The following is a 19,670-nucleotide window of genomic DNA, read 5'->3' as shown; positions in this document are numbered from 1 at the left end:
TACGCTTTTTTTTAACCCCTTCATGACAATGCATTGTTCTTAATGAGTTTAAGGGCAACCCGTTGTCTTTAAGGGGTTAAAATTAATGGAAGTCAAAATCTGCAACTTTGTGACGCTTTTCTTTTCTTACGGAACCATAAACCAGACCGTTTATGCAAATGAAGCGCTACAGTGAAGGGTAATTTGCATATGAGGCAGTCCTGGTAAAAAACACGCTAAGCCTGGGAGTGACGCGACGCGCTTTGAGATAATATTGTTATTTTCAAACTTGAATAATTACATTTACAGAATAAATATTTTTAATTAATGATTAAAACTCAAACCCGATTTGGTGGCTGCGAGAAAAAAAATGATGTCAGGTTGTTAAATCCTAAGCGAAATATGGGCCGTTTCTTTAAAATGAGTCCTTAATTTGAAATTAATTATTTTTTCTTTTGCACCTGAAGTTTCCTCCGCTGAAATATTCATGAAATCGCGTGACGGATTAGTAAACGGAGCCGTTAGTCTGATTTGACTGGATATTTTTTATTATGACATTAATGATTTTCGCATTTGTGAGATTTCTGCGCTAACCGATTTCGTACATTTTGAAAGAAAATGGGTTGAAACCAATTAAAAAAAAAAGTTTAATGTCCCTGGCACCGCTATTAAAGAAGAATGCATGCCACAGCTACCTACCTACTTCCTGGCCTGACCTTCCTCCCCACTGATTGGCTGCTTAAATAAGCCAATCAGGGGCAGGACAAGCGCTCCCATTGAAAACAATGAGGTTGCTTGCCATGCATGTACATGGCGATCTAAATACTATATAGGTGAGTATATCACGTCAAGGATGTGTTCGGCCAAACATATCTCCTGGACGGCTTTTAGCATGATGTATACCTTTAGTTATTCCAATGCCTGGGAATATCCAGGCTCCAGCTACCTGGAGCCCTTCCTTTTCGGAATGGGTAGGGTAGGTGGTCCCGCTGATGTTGCCGGGTGGTCCAGTCGACGTTGGCGGGCTGTCCCGTGACGACATTGGGCAGCCAGAAAACCTGGACATGGTTGGATGGGAATTGGGTGGTGAGTGGGGCCTTCCACAACACCGCTGCCACGACCCGGAGTTTCCCCGTGGTGACCCAGGGAAGCCGCGCTTCCCCCGATGTCCCCGGCTAAACCCGCGCTTCCCGCGTATGGTGACTTCTCACACATTCGTAAGAGTATCTAATGGTTAGAGGCCTAATTTTAAGACCTTGAATGCTACAACTCTTGGTCCTCCTCCTCCATCCAAAGGAACAGCTATGACCGGCATATTAACATTTTATGAGACTCTAAGCCTAGAGTTCTGCACCCAGGAGCATTTGCTGGTTTATACGCGCGCCGCTCGGAACATGTTACATCTGGTTCTCGCAAAACTACAGATTTTACCGTTTATTATTTTTAGTAACCTTCCATATTATGTGATATTAGGTTTCTGTTTTATTGACTTGAACTCCATGAGAAAAATACCAGGTTTGTAAGATTTTGTCGTTCCATAGAATGGGACCAAACAGCTGTTCCTGGCGCTTTCAGCTTCGTACTGACGCGCTGGAACGTATATGTGGCCCGTTCGGGGTTCATTGGGCTTTCTCTAAGATACATTGAATTGCGGCATATGCTACGGAGGACCACCACTTGGCCCAGGCCACCTCACAGAAGACATCTGTTTAGCCCAGACTTGAAGGTTCCAATGACTCTGTGGCTTTTGTATTGGCTTTGGGTTAAGGTTTCCATGTGTATTTAAGTTAAGGTTCCACTGCTACGCTCTTAACGATACCTTTCGTCAGACCTCTGGGTGGTCAACTGGGATGCTAAAGTAACTGGGTCACCGGGTTCCATTACTTTATATAACAAGCTTCATCGTATTTAATGTCTTACCAATGACTCTAGCGCATGTATAACCCCTAAATGTCATGTAAAAATAATTCAGAATAAGACATTGCCGAAGCCTTTTTGTATATAATGGATGCAGGTAGAACATGTGGTTTTGGACACAGATGTCCGAGACCCTTCTTCAGGTCCTGGAATGCGCAGACATCTTCATTGTGTGAGATTCCGCTGGGTGCTTGACTCTCGACAGGATATAATTCATGATAAAAACATTCTAAATGCCCTGATCTGGGCTTTTTAAGTCTGACATTACTGGGGTGATTTCTGGGGATTCCAGGTCTGGAGGGTCTGCTTCATTTATCAGATTTAGTAGCTGTGAGATAAAAGCGTTCTCGTAAATCAGCCTTCCAATAGCTCTCTCCGTGAATGTAGAGCCATGTTTCAATTCCTGTTAACAGAGCTTACGGCTTCTGCAGCGCTGAGATATGTAGAAAACAGTCAGGAAAAAAACCTTCTATAAAGCACAATTTATATAAAAAAGCTGTAGTATTTAAATCTTATTTTTTTTAATTTTTAAAAAAAGAAGCCAAAAAATTTTTAATCCTAAAACCTTTATTAGTGTATAATTATATGTTTATTGAAAAATGTGGTTATAAATCCAGACATATGAAACAATTATTTATTATTATTATTGTTATTATTAATAATATTATTATTACTATTTAAATGCCTTATATATTAAAAATATACAATTTTCCCTGTAAATATTGAACACCTAAAAACATAAAAATGCAAGCGACTTAATTATCTTTTGATTAGGACATAAAATATATGAGATTTTTAACATCATTTAAAAGGTTATCTTTTCAGGATTTAAATTTACAGTCCATTATCAAGTGATTTTTTTGGATGTATATATATATATTTATATATATATTAAAAATATAATATTATATGCCGGTTCATTTTCAACATTACTGTGGAATTTATACATTTTTGTACAGCTCTGCAGAATATGATGGCTATATAAAACAATAAATAATAATAATAATAATAATAATAATAATATTTTTTTTCTAATATTAGATGTAGATATGTTGTATGTTTTGTTGTTAGATTTTTTTATATATATATTATATATATAAAATAAAATATATATAAATATATATATTTTTTTTCTATATACAAAACAGCTAAACCACAATAGTTTTTCTTTCTAATGATACTTTTAAAACAAAAAAATCCTAAACTAACTTTTTTGGTTTGGTAAAGAACACAAAATATATTTTATCACAAACTTCAGCAAGGTTCATCTTAAAAAAAAATAAATTCTGTTGCGTGTTTCATTAGTAATGAGGTCTTTTGCGAGAACGAGCTCTCTGTACTTCAGAAGTACAACTTACATATTGAAAGATCTTAAGATCTATTAATTTATTGACTGTAATTCTACTAATGAGTTTCTAGGCATTAAATAAAACATTTTAACAAGCTAACATAGAAGCCCGTTTTAAAATTTAACGTGTTTTGCTTTTTTTTTTTTTATAAAAAAATTCCTCGCTTGTGTTATGAATGCATGGACTGTGAAATAAAACACTGTTGTAATCAATAAAATAAGACCAAATCTGCTTTTATGGTGTCCCATGACAATAAGTTTAAGCATGAAACGCATTGATGTGGAAAAGTATTAATGCAGGAAAATGACATAAATTATTGAAAGGAGGTTTTTGATTTTTTTTTTTTCCAAACCAACAAATTATGATTAATTGAAGAACTGAGTCTACAAAAAAAGAGAGAAAAAATTATACTTACTTTGACAGTTTGTAAGTTTTTTTATATGAAATGCCATTAAAAAAAGTTCCTTACTTTAAGCTCATTCTTATCTATGTATCAAAAAATGTTCCGACATTAGGAGGTCTCAAATCTCTCGTAAACATACAAAATACGTCCGGCTTGTGTATTTAATCCATTTATTGTATGACATTATTATTGAACTTCTAGCTCAAAAGAAATATATCTTCTGAAACAGATTTTTTTTGGGGGGGGGAAACTCAACAGTTTTAACATGGCCAAAACAATCCCCAAAATTGTCCTATGAAGAACAATCCTAAAATTAATTTCCGTCTTAAAAATGTCGTAAATGGCTCTATCTGTCTCCTTGCAGACTTATCTGTACCTTATAGGAAAGTCCAGGCGTCTATGTTGAGGTGGAGGCCATTGCTCCAACCATGACCAACTCTTTGGGATGTTCAGACTCTTTTTCTTGTTACATTGTTTCCAACCAAACCCCCCCCAGACGTCCATACTAGACCTTTTTCGTGTGTAAATATACAATGTAATTCATTGGCATCGCCGCTCCTGACATGTCCATCTCATGTTTCTGTTTAGAAGAATGTCTTCCAAGCAAGCCACCTCTCCGTTCACATGTAGAACCGATGGAGAGGAAGAGGTAACAGGGGACGTAGCGTCACGGGAAATGGAAGAGAACCACGATCAACACATGGGCAGCTGCCTGCCTCTACACAATCTAATACAGAACAAACCTCACCCCGAGGAGCTATCTTCACTACCCAATATGCAGACTGACGTTGACTGGGACGGAATGATCGCTTCCCAGCATAGAATGGTAAGAAACCTTTATTACATCACATTAGTCACGACTAAGCTGAAGTAAGCAAAAGATTATTTTATCCCATCCCTACAACAGCCAATAGAATATCAAGAAAGGACAATTGTTCTAAAAAGGTCCATCAGTTTCTTTTAATATTTTTCCATTAAAGTTTTCGGCTACCCCGTCATGGAACTCATTATTCTGGGGTCTCTTTGGGTAAACACCTGACACGCCAATTTTTGTTTCTGACAGTATATCATAAAACAAATGTTAAAGATATTCTAAGCCCAAGGGGCAAAGAGTGTAATTGGGAATATGTCATTAAATCCAAAAAAGTGGGGTTTTCCCAAAAAGTTAATTCCTGTATATATTTCTAAGCAGTCTAAAGCCAATGCCTTCGACGAGCCATCGTATGGAGCAATCTAAGTGTCTATGTAATAAAAACCCAATTAAAATGAGAAATATTAATTGAATGCATTGGAACCCAGCTCCAAATGAAACGTTACCATGTGAACCCTGCCTTTATTATCGGAGAGAAAGCAATATGATGATTGTTTAATCTTGTTAAGTATTCACCATTGGAAAGGTGATGTCATTAGATGAGTTTATCTTCTGCGAGAGACACGCTCAGTATTTATCACGGTGTCCACAAGACGCGGGTGATTGATGACGGTTTGGTAGCCTTATCCATTTCAGGTGCAAGTTCCTCGCTTGGAAATGTCTATCATTCAATCAGGACGCCACGTTAGGCACTCGGGGTGGCAGAAGTCTAAAGAGGCAATCTGTTTCTGTCTTAAGAACATGTTTGACATGACAGAAGTGCTGCGTCTCCATAAACAGTGAGCTAAGCATTTCTGGAGCAGCCGTTACAATGTGACAAGCAGATCCTCCAGGTCCTCGTGATCAGTTTCCATGTTACAAGAATCCCATTGTATGCGAGGATGACTCGGAGAAGAAGAAGCATTATCGAGAGGCCACTGAAGCTTCTTCTCCGGCTTATTCCTCTGTGCGGGGGTCTTAATATTTTTTTTGTATACCTTACTTATGGCAACTTTTATATTTCCAAATACGTTAAAAAAAATGAATTTAATTAACTTACCGCCTTCGCCCTTTACCCTCTGGTTACAAATTAATGTTTTTCAACCACATATATTTACTACGACCTTTTGAGTGAATTTTCTTCTATTTTTTTTAGTTCTGAATCAGGAGTATTTAAATAAAAAATTACGTTTTTGCCAATATTTTAGTTTATCGTGCATTTGAAACGCCACCTTATTGTTATATATCTGGTAATGTTTAAATATTTTTTAAAAAATATTTTTCAATGAAATATGTTTTTGACCCAAAAGAAAAAAAGCAGAAAAGGGGAAATTTTTGGACTTTTTGCCTTTGATAATATATATATATACAAATACACAGCTCGTTATTCTAAAAACCTACTCTTTCCGGAAATGTTCATTTTATGTGTTCAGCTATTGTTTTTTTTTGGATTTTATTTTAAAAATTAAATTTTTTTAATTTGTATGAATGACTTTGTTGGAGTTTTAGATCCTCGAAGAACAGACTTCTCACCCCTGGATGAGAACATGCTCCGCAATTCTGTCTTTTTAAGGGGGAAACATTTATATTTGGATACATTGTTGTCTTATATCTTTTAATTCCATTCCCGATAAAGCCCTGGGGCTCCATATGCCGTTTAGTCAACGCCCAAGACGATTAAAGTCCATTGTGCCTTATCATTAAAAAAAATGTATTGGCTGAAAGAGTTTTCCATCCAACTCCCTTTAGATATCATTCCACATGGGACGCTGTGTGTGCTGGGTGTCTACGAGCCAAAATATTTGGTTTAGACTCCCACTCGCCGCTATTTCCCAGCTGTGTATTTATACGGGCTAATAAAGGATTTAACAAATAGGAAACATCATCTGTCTCCCGAATTACACTTTGAGCTGCCTTTTTATTTGACGGATCCCACAGTTTGTTACAAGTAAAATCCCATTTCCGCCTTGGCCGGGGCTGAAAGAATCCCATCCTTCGGCTGTTTTATCACTGAGCAAAACAATACGGAGGCTAGAAGCCCAGGAGGAAGCTGAAACCGACGCTCCGGCCACTTTCATCCATACGGGGGAAGAAAGGTCCCCCCTTGCAAGTTCATAGGGGGATTCTGCCCCCCCAGGAGATGTGTTTCCTCCAGCATCATGGAGTGTCTAATGAGACCCCACTAGCCAATGTGTGAAAAGTGCTTTTCCTGCCACTGATTGGTTGCTTTAAGCATCCAATCCCGTTGAGAAAATCTCTGGGCCACGGAAGAGGGAAACTGTAACTCTGGAGCTGCAGCCTCCCCTTAAACCGTTTTATTTAATCATTAAAGATTGCGTAATGTTTTAATATGCATTCTTTTTGGCTAGGTGATCCGGGACCACGATACCTTCCCTTTACACATCGTACAGTGCCTACTGTCGTATTAAGCTCTTTAACACGGACGTTCTGTGTTTGTATTTTCGTCCTATTGGGGTTATCAAGTCCGTTTATAGTAAAGGAAGTCATCAGAAGCTACTCTATAGCATGTCGGCATGCCTAGCCATAAGGCTGTCTTGGTGCAGAACAAGCGCGGCCTATTCTTCTAAAATGGCATTATTATTTAATGAGCCGCCATAAGAAGCTGTCTGTAGAAAGATAAAACATAATTCCGTGCTCTTCATATATCCGCGTTATTGTAAAGGATTAAATATTTCCTGTGCCTCAAACCAGGATTTTATACCCAGATTGTCTTAATATTTGTCAACTGGCTGGAAACATTTACACATATAATACACGCCATTGCTTCCCTGTCTCATTCGGCTTAATTTTCTATTGTGCGGAGATGTCTTGTTACGCAGATCACTTGAAATTAACCGACTATTAGACCCTCCCTGCGTCAGGTACGGGCCCCCTGATTAACACGCTTTGTTCATTAATGTGCTATTATCCGTGTTGCGTGTTGAGCACCTGCCAACAGATATAACGGCAGACCCGCCGATGCATCTGCAGCAGGAGGATGATGCATTCTCTCCGGCTTAATCCGACAGCCAGAAAAAATAAAAGTTCAGCATTATTTTAGGGTGAAATGTATCGTAATCAGTCCGGTTCTTTTTTTTTTTTTCAATAATAATAATAATAAAACTGATCATAAGTAGAGAATTCCAACATATTCTCAACATTCTCTTAAGGTTTGCAACATTCCGAAGCGTTTCTTCAGGTTATCTATTTGGACCGGCGCCATTAGAAGTTTCTAATACCTTCCTGCCTTGCAAATAACATTTATTCCTCCCCTTCCCAAAATAAAGCAAAAAAATAAACCCCACACATTATTTAATACATGTACTTATTAACCCCTTAGCTGTCATCGGAAGGCATGCAAGCCCTTAAACCCACATTTTCTGGATATTTCATGCCTTTTTTTTCTTTAATAAACTATTTGTGTGCCCCCCCCTCCATCGCTGCCTTGAATTAAGCTGAAAAACAATATTATTTTTTAGGAGAAAAACTAGTCTCAAAATGGTTTTGGGGAAGGAAGGGAAAATGTATCAGTAAAAGTTTGCTACTTTTAATCAATCTCTTTGCTGTCGTTGAAGAGGGGGAGAGCGCGGCACCAAAACCCACCCATAGGCGCAGGTTGGGGAGCATAAAAATATTGTTTTAATACATGTTCTTTACCAAATCCATTGCCTTCCGGCATGAGAGCTCGCAGGGTGGCCTGGGCAGGCTGGTTAGATAACGCATTCAGCATGAACTCCCACAACGATATCCGCTTGGCTGACCGGTCATAGATGGGGGGGAGAGGTGAATGGCGTTCCTGGCCTGGCTTCAGACTCTTATACATTCTTTATAGCCATATTTCACTTTCATTTGGCAAAAATAACAAAACTCTCGCCATTTTAACCCAAAATGAGCTTGCATGATTTTCCGTTGACCCATTTCTACGGGCAATTATTTTTTTCTGCCAGACCAATCAGTGGAATCGGTATCCCCTTTTTTTGGGGGGAAAGAAAATCAATTAAAAAAAAACATTATCCCATACATTGAAAAGGGTTTGAATTTGTTTGCATGGAGTAATGGTTTAGGAGGTAGACAGGGAAACTGGGGGTTTGCAGGTAGGCTGAGCGCCCCATCTCCTCGACCTCACGCTGCGTAATGAACGGTCGACCCTGGTGAGTTCTCCTGCAGGAAGGGCCGAGCTGGCCCTGGATAATGCATAATTAATAAATGGCAGAAGGTCTCACATTAACTCTACGTTATACAGGGCCAACTCTGCCCTTCATGTTGCCTCGACCTTTTATCTTGGTATAATCAGAACGATGCTACGTATACAGAAAATAATATCTGACTACCTAAAAGGTGAACGGGCTGGGAAAACACGGCAATCATTACAAAAAAAAAAAAAGAACCCTAGAGCAACAGCGACACAAATTGTGCTTCTTCTGTAGGATCTGAAAAATCTGTGAATATTAACAGCCATCCCTGAAAGTTATAATTTTATATAATAGGAGGTAGGATAAAAAGGGCAATAATATAATTTGTTTAGTGTCACCTAAGCCGCGGTGCGTACCCCGGCCTCTCAATTGAAAAACATTTTTTTTCATAAAAAGGCTGTAAATATAAGAGCAATTTGTGCAGATTTCGCTTTAACACAGAAGAGAGCGGCCGTCGAGCCACTGGATACAAAATAACCTCCGACCATTAAGTGTTGGCACTTAGAAATGTGATAAATTGAAAAAGTCCCTGCGCGTGGCGCGTGTGCCCGCTGATAATACCGCGATGGTGACAACACCGACCCTTTCCTGCCCCGACTGCAAAGGAAGGAACGGCGAGAGCAAGGAAAACAATTTCATTTATTAGGATAATATCCCATTATTAAAAATATATATTAACTAGGAAGTACTTCCTACACGATCGTGATCTGAATCGGAATGTAGAGCAGCCAATGGGAGACAAGCATCATGGAGCGTCTAACTCCTATTGGATGGATCTGCCTGAACTCCTACCAACATTGGAAATGTGCATGTCAAGGACGGCTTGGACATAGACCTCTTCAAAAGCAGCCAGATGTTAATTATTATTGTAGCCAATGTGTTCAGATACATTGATACTTTATATCGTCATCATGCTAGAATCTACGCTTGGAAGGAACCGGTTTGGACACCGGGTCGTTTCAGCCTTCAACTGTTCTGAAACCGACCATGTTTCGCAGATGTTCCCCTTTAAAGCCTGCAGATAATTTGGTAGACAAAGAACTCCCCTCAAATTCTAAACGAGAAGATCATTTGTTTCTAGTTCCGTCCCGATGCTTTTGCGTTCTTGGTGGTAAGATGAACATTGGGCCAGGAAGTGACATCACATTGTAACATTGTTACAATAAACAAGTCTGATGATATCCAACTCGAGATCCTCCAATGAAAAACCTTCCACCGTATATCACAAAAATATTCTTAGGTGCTTCTTTTAGTCAAGCACGGTAAAACCCCCCAACTATTTATAAAGCATATGTTGTGACCAAACAATTTGCATTTTACCCCAAAAAATAAGTGACAATATTTTGACCGAACACAAAAATCTGCATTTATTGGGATAAATGTAACTGGAGCTGCGATGACAAGGAAACATTTTTTTAAAAAAATAAAACATGAGGTTTTTTTCATAATGAAATGGGCAAATGATCATAAAAAATGTATGATTTATCAATAACCAAAAAATGGAAATAACATTATTTGGTCTGTAAACATGTCTTTTTCCAGCTAAATTCTATATTCTCCCCAGATATTTTATTAAAATTCTTTATAATTGTGGGTAACAGAAAATGTGTATATACATATATATATAAAGTGTGTGTTTCTACCGCTATTCTTTAAACATTTATATTTTGGGATATAACCAGGAGAAATAGGGGCACACTTAATATTCAGTCAGTATTATTACACAAAACCTAATTATCATTTTTAATATAATCATATGATTTCTTGGAGAGAAATGACTATTAACAGAAAAAGACTGTCTTAATTTGATCTTTCTTCACTCCGTTCTTCTTAATTGATCGCGTACGCAACGGATCAAAGTTTGGAGATTTGCATACAGCTTCACATCAAACACTCAAAAATTCTCTGGGGTTGTCATAAGAAAACCTTGCGACAGCGAAAAAACATACCATAGTAAAAAAAAAAAAAAAAAAAAAGAGTGAATGGGGGGGAATTTGGCTGCGGAATCTCAAAAAAAAGGACGTTTTTTTTAACCCTTTAGTGGCCAGGCCGTCTCCTTCTACGCTGAAGCTATTGGTGATGCAAGGCTGCAGAAATAATTATATAAAAAATATATATTTACTTATTTTCTGTAGGAATGTCAGTGAATTGCTAATGTGGCTGATGGTGGAAATATAGAAATAAATCCAACCCATATATATCCCCGGCTCCAAATATTCTTGGGCTTAATTACGTTTAATCCTATTTCACCTGAATTGTGTTTTAAAATTTTGGTTCATAAATAGATAACAGTGTCCTTCATCATGGGGGGTCCAGAGGCATAATGTACCCCTTGAATTTTTGCCTACACTAAAAAAAATGCCACTGGATGGAGCAAAAGTCATCAGGCAGTTTGGGAGATTCCTTTAAAATAAATAAATAAATAAATAAATAATTAATAGGTTAGCGAAACGCGAAGGGGTAAAATAGTCATGGTTTTGAAATTTTTAGACTTTTGGGAATGCACAAAAAAATAAAAAATCTGCATCCAAAAATTAATAATTGAATAAAATGGAATATTTTTTTATTCTACTACCTCCATTGAAAAAAAAAATATACAAAATAATAAAATAAAAGGCTTTTTCATGAACATTTATGCTGAAAATACATAGTCTGGTAATTTAAGAATTTTTTTTTTCTTTTTTCTTTTTTTCTTTTATTTATTCCCTATTTTTATCCGCTATTACAGGACTCTGAGAGCAATAAATTACGTTCCTTCTACTCCTTCCGAACCACTTCTACCTCACCACACAAGCCTGACGAAGGGGCTCGTGAGCGAAGCGATCTTATGACCAGTGTTAATTTTGGAACGCCAGAACGACGCAAAGGAAGCTTGGCCGATGTGGTGGACACGTTAAAACAGAAGAAACTGGAAGAAATGACGAGGACCGAGCAGGAGGGTAAGCGTGGCTCTTTAAATCCTCAGATATTTTCTTCTTTCTTTCTCGTTTTTTTTTTTTTGTTGTTGTAAAGATGCCATGGCTTACAAGAAATGCGTAGGATATTGAGAGGCTGAGAAGTGTATAATTGGCAATAGCTGAGAAAAGATTATCCGTATGTTACCATGGCGATGGCTGTTTGAAATACACAAGATATTTGTTCTTCTGGCTCGGTTAAACTTTCCGTACTTTAGCCAGGGCATAAAACTAAAAATATAGTTTATTTTTGCAGATTATCGACTAATTATTTCTGTATTTTTTTAAAAAAAGCAAAGAGTTTGACTTTCTTTTAAGGCGTGCGAAAAGGCCTATTGTTGTCCATCCTACACCATGGTGAGGACCACAAACGCGTTGGAGAACCACGGCGGCCGTAAAGGCAAGAAAAAGCCCAGTTTACAATTTAGCAAAAAATGGGGGGGGGGGAATATTTTTCACATTTGCAACTAGACTCCTAAATGCGAAAAATGGGGGGGGGGAAATATTTTTCACATTTGCAACTAGACTCCTAAATGCTTTAAAAGTTTCAAAATTGTTAAATATTTAGGGGATCCTATTGGATAAAAAAAAACGAGAGGCCACCCGTTCTCCTTCTAGAAAAATGAGAAATTGCGTAGAAAGGGGCAGTTCTGACGCAGAGTGGGAAAAGCAGTTTAGTTGCCATAGCAACCAAGCCATTTCCTGCACTTCAGAATTACTGTTCATACTGAGATTTAGATTCTTGGCTATAGTTCGTTCGATTCTCTCCACTAACGGTCGAATGAAAACGTTTAGCGGGAAGTTAACGTCTTATTAACTTCAGATACTTCACTTGGTGGGACGTCATTTTGTTACCAATCCTAATAACATCACGCGAGCGCTGCTTCCCGCCGATACTCTTTTATTACGAAGGTTACGATGCCGAGTTACGAACGGCTGAATATAAGATAAGCGATGAATGGAGAGGCGTCTTTAGGTCCCTTACGAAAAAATTACTGCAGTTTTTCTGAAGTAATACTGCAGTTTTTTGGACATTTACTGCAGTTTTACTGCATTTGTACTTCACTGTACTGCAGTTATTTTTTTTGTACGGAAGTACAAATGCAATAAAGCTGCAGTACTTTGAAGTACAACTGTAGGTTTGCAACATTAAAAAAAAGTGCGGGAAATGTGCAGTAAAACTGCAGTACAGTGAAGTACAAATGCAGTAAAACTGCAGTAAATGTGCAGTAATGTCCAAAAAACTGCAGTATTACTTCAGAAAAACTGCAGTCATTTTTTGTAAGGGTCTGATCTCGGTGAACGGTAGCTGAGCTGGGGATGGTAGGTGGTAAAGAAGAAGACAATTTATCATCATGGGTGTAAGAGGTCGTTGTCACGTTATGGCTGGAGAGAACATTAAGTGCCGGGGAGACGAGGGGAGACGAGGGGAATTTGCCCGTTGATTGAGGGTAGAATATATCGGACCTGATCTGTCATGGCTTCCAATGGACAATACATTTTAAGACATGGATTTTATATAAAGTCGCACAATGAGAGCCGCGAGACTTGAGCTTTCTGCCCTTTATTGCGTTTCAGAGAAAGCGGTTATTAAAAGAGAAACACAAAAGGATTAAAAAAAAAAAAAAGTGTATCGTTGTTGATTTTTGGGAGTTTTTTTTTAAAAAAAAACTCACCTACCAGAAATGATAGGCGCCTCCTATAATATAAAATCAAAAGAATAACACTGAACTTAATAACATTTATATACAGGATATCTCTTAAAGCAATCTTTCATTTGAACGGAATGTAAGCAGTAACATTAATGTATCTCTAAACCGGCCCTTTAAGAAGCCGCAGGTATGTCTGCCAGCGGGGCCGTCTTTCCCTAATGTATCGGGCCGTCTTGGTCTCTCAGTTCTAGTTTTCTTTGGACCCTTTGTATGGACTGTAAGAAGCCCTATGAAAATAAAAGAATAATAATAATAAAATAATAATAATAATAATAATAATACTGTTGTGTTTTATGGGTAAATTTAGATATTTAGAACGTTGCTTCTTCGGGGGCTCCATCTGTTTGTCTCCGATCCGTCAAATCCAGAAAAAGGTTATTTATTATTGTCGGAAATGTTTAACCTGTAAATTTTAAACAAGGTCTCTCGTGGGGGTTTCAGAAGAAGTCATTCAATGAGGACTTCATTTAAAGAGGCGAAGTTGATAAGGTCAACAGGTTTTGCCTGCGAGGATCTACCCCAGCTGCTGAGATCTGCTTGTTGTAGCTGTTTAAGTGGTCAAGTGGCGCTTCTATTAGGAGAGCGTCTGTTTGTAAAACGAAGCGCGAGTCCTTCAGAATAATGTACAGATGTTTTAATCTTTCTTTAATAATACACCCTCAGCCGCTACAATTCCCCGCGCGCCATACTGGGAGCGGAGCGCGCTCTTATAAAAGGGCTGTTCATCCTTTTGATAAGTACCTAGAGCTATCCATAGTTCAATAAATAATGTATCTATCACAGAGATAACAGATTGACATCATTACTGGGAATTAAAATGTAATTCCACTCTCCGAGGCTGGGACCTATACAAGCGGCGAGGAATTTTTTTAGTTTACTTTTTAATGTTCCGGAAAGATTTCCTCCTCGGAACGGAGTAGTAAATTATATTATTATCATATAGTTATATTATATATTATTGTATTATATTAAATTATATTATGTATTATATATTATTGGTAGCAACATTCCAAATTGGTTTTTATTTTAGGTAGAGAATGTAACGATTTGTTTCAGCTGAAATATACAGCATTTGAAAGCGTTAAAGAAAATGTATAATTCCGTTTTGATTGGCTTCATTCCTAAAATCCGTATATCGGACTGCAATGCAAGCAAAGTGACGTTTCCAAGCTCTTTAAAAATGGCTCATAAAAAAAAGAAGTTTGGCTTTTCTGACAAACTCCTTTTTTTTTTAGACTTTTTTTTGTGCATTTTTTTGGATGCTTTCTTTTTCTAGTTTAGAATGTGAAAAAAGGTAATAATGAGCAAAAAGTGACAACGCTAACTTTAAGATTCTAATACATTTGAAAGGATCGCTCTCACTGGAAACTGTACAAAAATGTATAAGAAAATGGAATAGGAAAAATATATTTTTATAACAATATAATATATATATTTTAATAAATAAATAAATAGATCTCCCCGCATAAAGGAGAAACAAACATAAACACCAGGAATAGCGATGCGTATGGATTTCATATAAAGTCTATATTTTTTCACCTAACGAGCAGGGTATTTAGCCCTCGTGTACGTTGTGCTCTATGCCTTTATATATTCTGTTCATTTTCACTTTGAACTTGTCCTTTTTTGCAAAAGGCAATCGGAATCACGAGATAAAAAATCTCTTTGATGAATCTAATCGATAACATTTTCTTTCTTTCTTTCTTTCTTTTTTTGACATTTCCAAGATCTGAAACCTGCCCACATACCCCTGGATCATATCACACCTGCCTTACACCAGAATAAAACGCAACCTTCTACGGTATCCTGTATATAGATGCAAAAAAAATAAAAAATCACTTGTGCCTTAAAAATAAATCCTCCCAACACAAAAAAAAAAAGCTTTGGAGTTTTGTAAATAAAAATATAAAAAAAAAAAAAAAAAAAAATTGAACAAGTGGATTAATTGAATATTTAAAATCATTTTTTTTTAAAAAAATGCTAATTATTTAAATAATAGAGAATAATAATAATGTATTGTCCTGTCTGAAATGAGTTTTTCTTTTAGTTTTATCTTTTCTATTTATTTATTTTTGAATGAGGTTTATACGGCCCTATGGAGTTCTTGCCGACAGTTGCATCCGTCATTCTTGAAAATGACTTTCCTGCCAAATTACTGCCACGACGGCATTCATCTTATGTCTAATTGGGTGGGTACACAAGTGATTCCCTTCAGAGAAGATGCCAGTGCAAGAGCATGGAACAGTTGGCATCAAACACTCTAACAGCATGTCATCTGGCTTTATCCATCCCAGAATCTGAATGTCTCATAAACCCCTTAAGTGCCGACGGGCTTCGGAGACTGCAGAAGTTGCGACTTAGAGCAGAAATTCTAATTTGGGCAAAAAGAGATCACACCACCTGTGTATCGAAGCTCTAATTGCATGCATTAAGCGCGTGATTGCAGAGGAGATCCCTCGCATGTCTATGTTTCAATTTATTTCGGCCAAATATAAAGTGCCAAAGATCACGGCGTGAACGATGAGATCACCAAAACGTTGCCATTCTTATTTATGAAATGTTTACGCGTTTATTATCCGGGCTTTACACACATTTGGTATCTGAGAAGGGAACGGCAAGCCTTTCTGTTGAGACAAAGCCTCAAAGGTTCAGTAGGGCGTGAGTCTTGAAACCCAAGGCATTTAGGTTGAGTACTCAGGCAGGTGAGTCTACGATACTGGGGTAAGCCGCCAGGATTTTATCCCAATGAACCCAAGCCAACCAGTACATGTTCATTCCAGGGAACCCCCAGCATCGTCCCCATGAGCTTGGCCTTGGTGGCTTCTTTGAAGGTCTAAAATAAGCAGAGTGCAGTTCTACTCCTTATCTTCTTTTTTTCTCCTCTATTCCTTTATCCAAGCTAATTTTGTGAAATTCAACCTACCTGGTAGAACAGCACCTTTTAAGTGCATTACCCCCCTCAAAAAACAAAAAAATCCTTTGTTGATGGTACTGAGGGCCACCTCAATCTTCCTCTCATTGATTAGACAATCCTTAGAGAACTTTCTCAAAGATTTGGTTTTCAATAAATCTGGAAATGAAACAAATGAAAAGTGCTCTCAGGAAAACAATTGACGGTGGATACATTTGTAACTAGTTATTTGATTATGTATCCAGGTTCCGTTCCACTGCTATACGTTAAAGGTTCCGTGAAAACCAAGCCTTGGAACCGGTCAAAGGTTAGCCAGAAGACCTTGCACCCTGGAGCCTGCATAATGCCCAGACCCAACCTTGAAGATAATGGCTTTGCTTTGAGCTTCTCATTCATCTTCTAACTCATTTTACACATTTTTTGTTACATTTTTGACTCCCCAACAACGGTTAAACCACCCTTTTGGTTTGTCGGCCACAGAAATGCCCCTTGGCTTTGTTGATGTACCGTTCTTTTTTTCTAAGCTTCTTCAGGCCCCTCGGTCGAAGGCTCGCAGCCGAACCGGCAAATAAAGGGTTAACGCGCTCAATTTGCTAATACTGGAAATTGAAATGCAGAGGCCACTTATGCAAGTGAATTGTCCAGTTGTTTAGGAGAAGAACTTTAGGTTTCTCGTGGTGATGAACTTAAGTTTTAGTTAGCTTCACTTTTCCCTGCCGTCCCTGCTGTTTTGCAACAGTGTCTGAAAGTGCCTTAAGTGCTTTTGACCGCGGTAATGAATGAAAATGGCCTACTTGCACAGAGGGCACTGCATTAGAGCGAATACTAACCTTACCTATAAAAGCACTATTAGAGAGAGGCTTTGCTGTAAGTACGGATAAAAACATGTCCTCTGCTTATGTACTGAAAATTGTAAATGTATTATTTGGTGAGAAGTCTTTACCGCCAGCTCGTCGGGATAAAAATGTCTGCCGGAGTAAAATGTGTGTTTTTTTTAAATTATAATAAAAATGCTGTTTGGCCAGTTGAGTCACGCAGCTAATTAGCTGCCCTCGACACACAATTTTTTTTTTTTCTAGAATTTTATTGTTTTTAACATTTTTTTTTAAGTCTGTCGTTGATTCACGTGTCTATGTAAAGCGTGGGTATTAGGGTTATGAGCTCATTTCCAGTGTAACGCAGATTCGTTTTCCCATTTTCTCGTATATAACGTTATTTATGGGTTCGACAGATACAAAAAAATCACAGACAAGGACAGCCCGAGCAGAGGTTTGGCATTGACAACGGCCTTAAAAAGCGAGTTAAAATAATAATAACACAAAGTCATTTCCAATGACCTCCATAATGACGGGATAACAATGTGACATTTAATCTGTGAAAACGCGCAATGTTCTCATGTAAAAAGCATAGCTGCCAACATTCCAAATGGAGAGAAACTTTTAGGGGACACAGTTTTAGGGGGTGTGGTTAGAGGCGTGGCTAAAGGGTGGGGGTATTTGTGTATCTGAGTGGGGCATTTATAAGAAGAATGATGCATTTAATTACCCCGTTTAATTTATAAAGCCGTTTCCTGCTGTTTCTATACACATTATCGGGGCATTTAGGGCTGTAGAACCCTGCGATACCCCCATACCCAGCAAACATTCTGACCTCCTAGGAAAGAGGGGCTTCAGGGGAAAAGAGAGGGGCATCAGGGGAGGAAAGAGGGAGGAGAGAGGGGCATCAGGGGAGAAGAGAGGGGCATCGGGAGGGGAAAGGAGTGACTGGTCAACCTAAACATGGACTATTGGCACATATACAATATGCATTGAATATACTTTAGTTTCCTTCAGTATAGTTATACAATAATTACTCACTCAGAGGTGTATTTGTAGGCACATGGCTTTATTATATCTACACCCAGAAATGCTTGAAATCAGATGAAAAAAATGCTGTAATTATATATGACAACTTAAATATGCAAATAAATTACTCTTGATTAATTTGCATATGGGGGTTGTGCAGCATATAAAGGGAAAATTAGTCCGTAGTAGTCATTGACCTCAGTGTGTTTCTTACAAGGAATAGAACACAATGTATTCCCTTACATGCTGTTTGGGTCTCGGTGATGTTATAAAGTATTAGTATGGCAGGTACATATAGTGAGGGTCGCATTGTAACTTTGTTGCACCAGAAGACACCTTTATTCAATACGATAGCTTTATGTTGCTTGGATGTAGGACGATATGGACACAGAAGGTCTTCTGCAAACCTTGGCTTCTGTCCACATCTTCCATGGTAATATTACACAAACATGTCATCTCCTCCCTGAGCACTTGTCAAGTCTGGAGCAAATATGACATCCGCCCCGGAAGAGTCTGAAAGAGCAGCTCCAGAAATCAGCAGAGGATTTGATTAGGGTTTCTGGGACCATCTCTGAACCTTAAAAGACCCTCAATTGTTTCATTTTATTTATAGGCTGAGATTGTCTCAATTTCAAGTTACTAGTTCCTTTGTTCAATAAGAAGTCTTTGGTTGAACCAACAGAATCGTTGTTTGTAGTGTGCCCCAAAATAGCCCAAAGTTGGTTGTGATACATTGTTACTGAATTTAGCTGGTTTATCCTGTGTTTGAATGCGTGTGTGTAGAACCAAGTTGTTTTAGATAAATATTAAAAGTAAACTCGGTGACTAATCTTGATTTTTCCAAGGTTTTTGTTATTGAATCGGGTTCCTATAGCCATGCCCTGATACAATGTATCCTGGGTTACAAAATCCTCATTTTAACAAAGCCACATTCTTTTTATTTCTGGTAGATTTCAGTAATATTTCCCCAGCTCGCACAAACTCCTTGAGTGTCAGAGAAGCTCAGATAACCGAAAATTATATAAACAATATACTTTTAAATCTATTAATAAATTCAGGAAAAAAATTGATTTTATTTTTAGAGTTTTCTTTTTTTTATAGTTTCTTTTCTAACACAAGTTGCTTTGAATGCTTAAAAGGGAAAATAGTAAGGTCTTAAAGTAGCGTCCCCGTAGTCGTGGGAATATGGCCAAGTTGTCAGAGCTCATTTCGGACCGGCGCTGGCTTTTCTGTTCCCTGCTTCCCCAAAAGCCACAAGTCTTGGCCCAACATCACTCAGCTTCTGTCTGTCTTTTTCTTATATCCTCTCCTAATAACGTTGAGGTCCTGCCCAATTTTGATTCAGACAACCTGCTTGTCTGGGAAAAGAAACAAATTTTTATTTCATCAGCGATTGCGTCTCCAAAGTAGCCCCCTCTGAGCGCCGTTAAAGCCAAGGCAAGAAGCAGTAGTATGTCGCTTCTGTTTGAATAGGTAACGGGGGAACCATTCAGCCAAACAGACAGTAGCAGCGACGGCTTGTTAGGACACTCCATCAAAAGCCACACGCCTGCCAATC

The 19,670-nt window shown here is 38.0% G+C and overlaps 1 protein-coding gene across 8 annotated transcripts in view; it reads left to right on the top strand.

The window, feature by feature from the left end:
• The window catches only part of SOX6 (SRY-box transcription factor 6), a 231,865-nt gene that overhangs the window by 92,885 nt on the left and 119,310 nt on the right, over nucleotides 1–19,670 (top strand). For 7 of the 8 annotated variants that reach the window (XM_053449751.1, XM_053449746.1, XM_053449750.1 and 4 more), the window contains 2 exons: nucleotides 4,237–4,474; nucleotides 11,420–11,630. In XM_053449751.1, the coding sequence (XP_053305726.1) occupies nucleotides 4,241–4,474; nucleotides 11,420–11,630 (445 nt within the window). In that variant the 5' untranslated portion in view covers nucleotides 4,237–4,240. The remainder of the gene's footprint in view (nucleotides 1–4,236; nucleotides 4,475–11,419; nucleotides 11,631–19,670) is intronic. The other variant, XM_053449747.1, reaches the window with a different exon arrangement.

The sequence above is a fragment of the Spea bombifrons genome, chromosome 10, assembly GCF_027358695.1.
Source record: "Spea bombifrons isolate aSpeBom1 chromosome 10, aSpeBom1.2.pri, whole genome shotgun sequence".
Lineage (NCBI taxonomy): Eukaryota > Metazoa > Chordata > Amphibia > Anura > Pelobatidae > Spea > Spea bombifrons.
The sequence above is the reverse complement of the archived record's forward strand: the minus strand, read 5'-3'. Positions and strand labels throughout refer to the sequence as shown.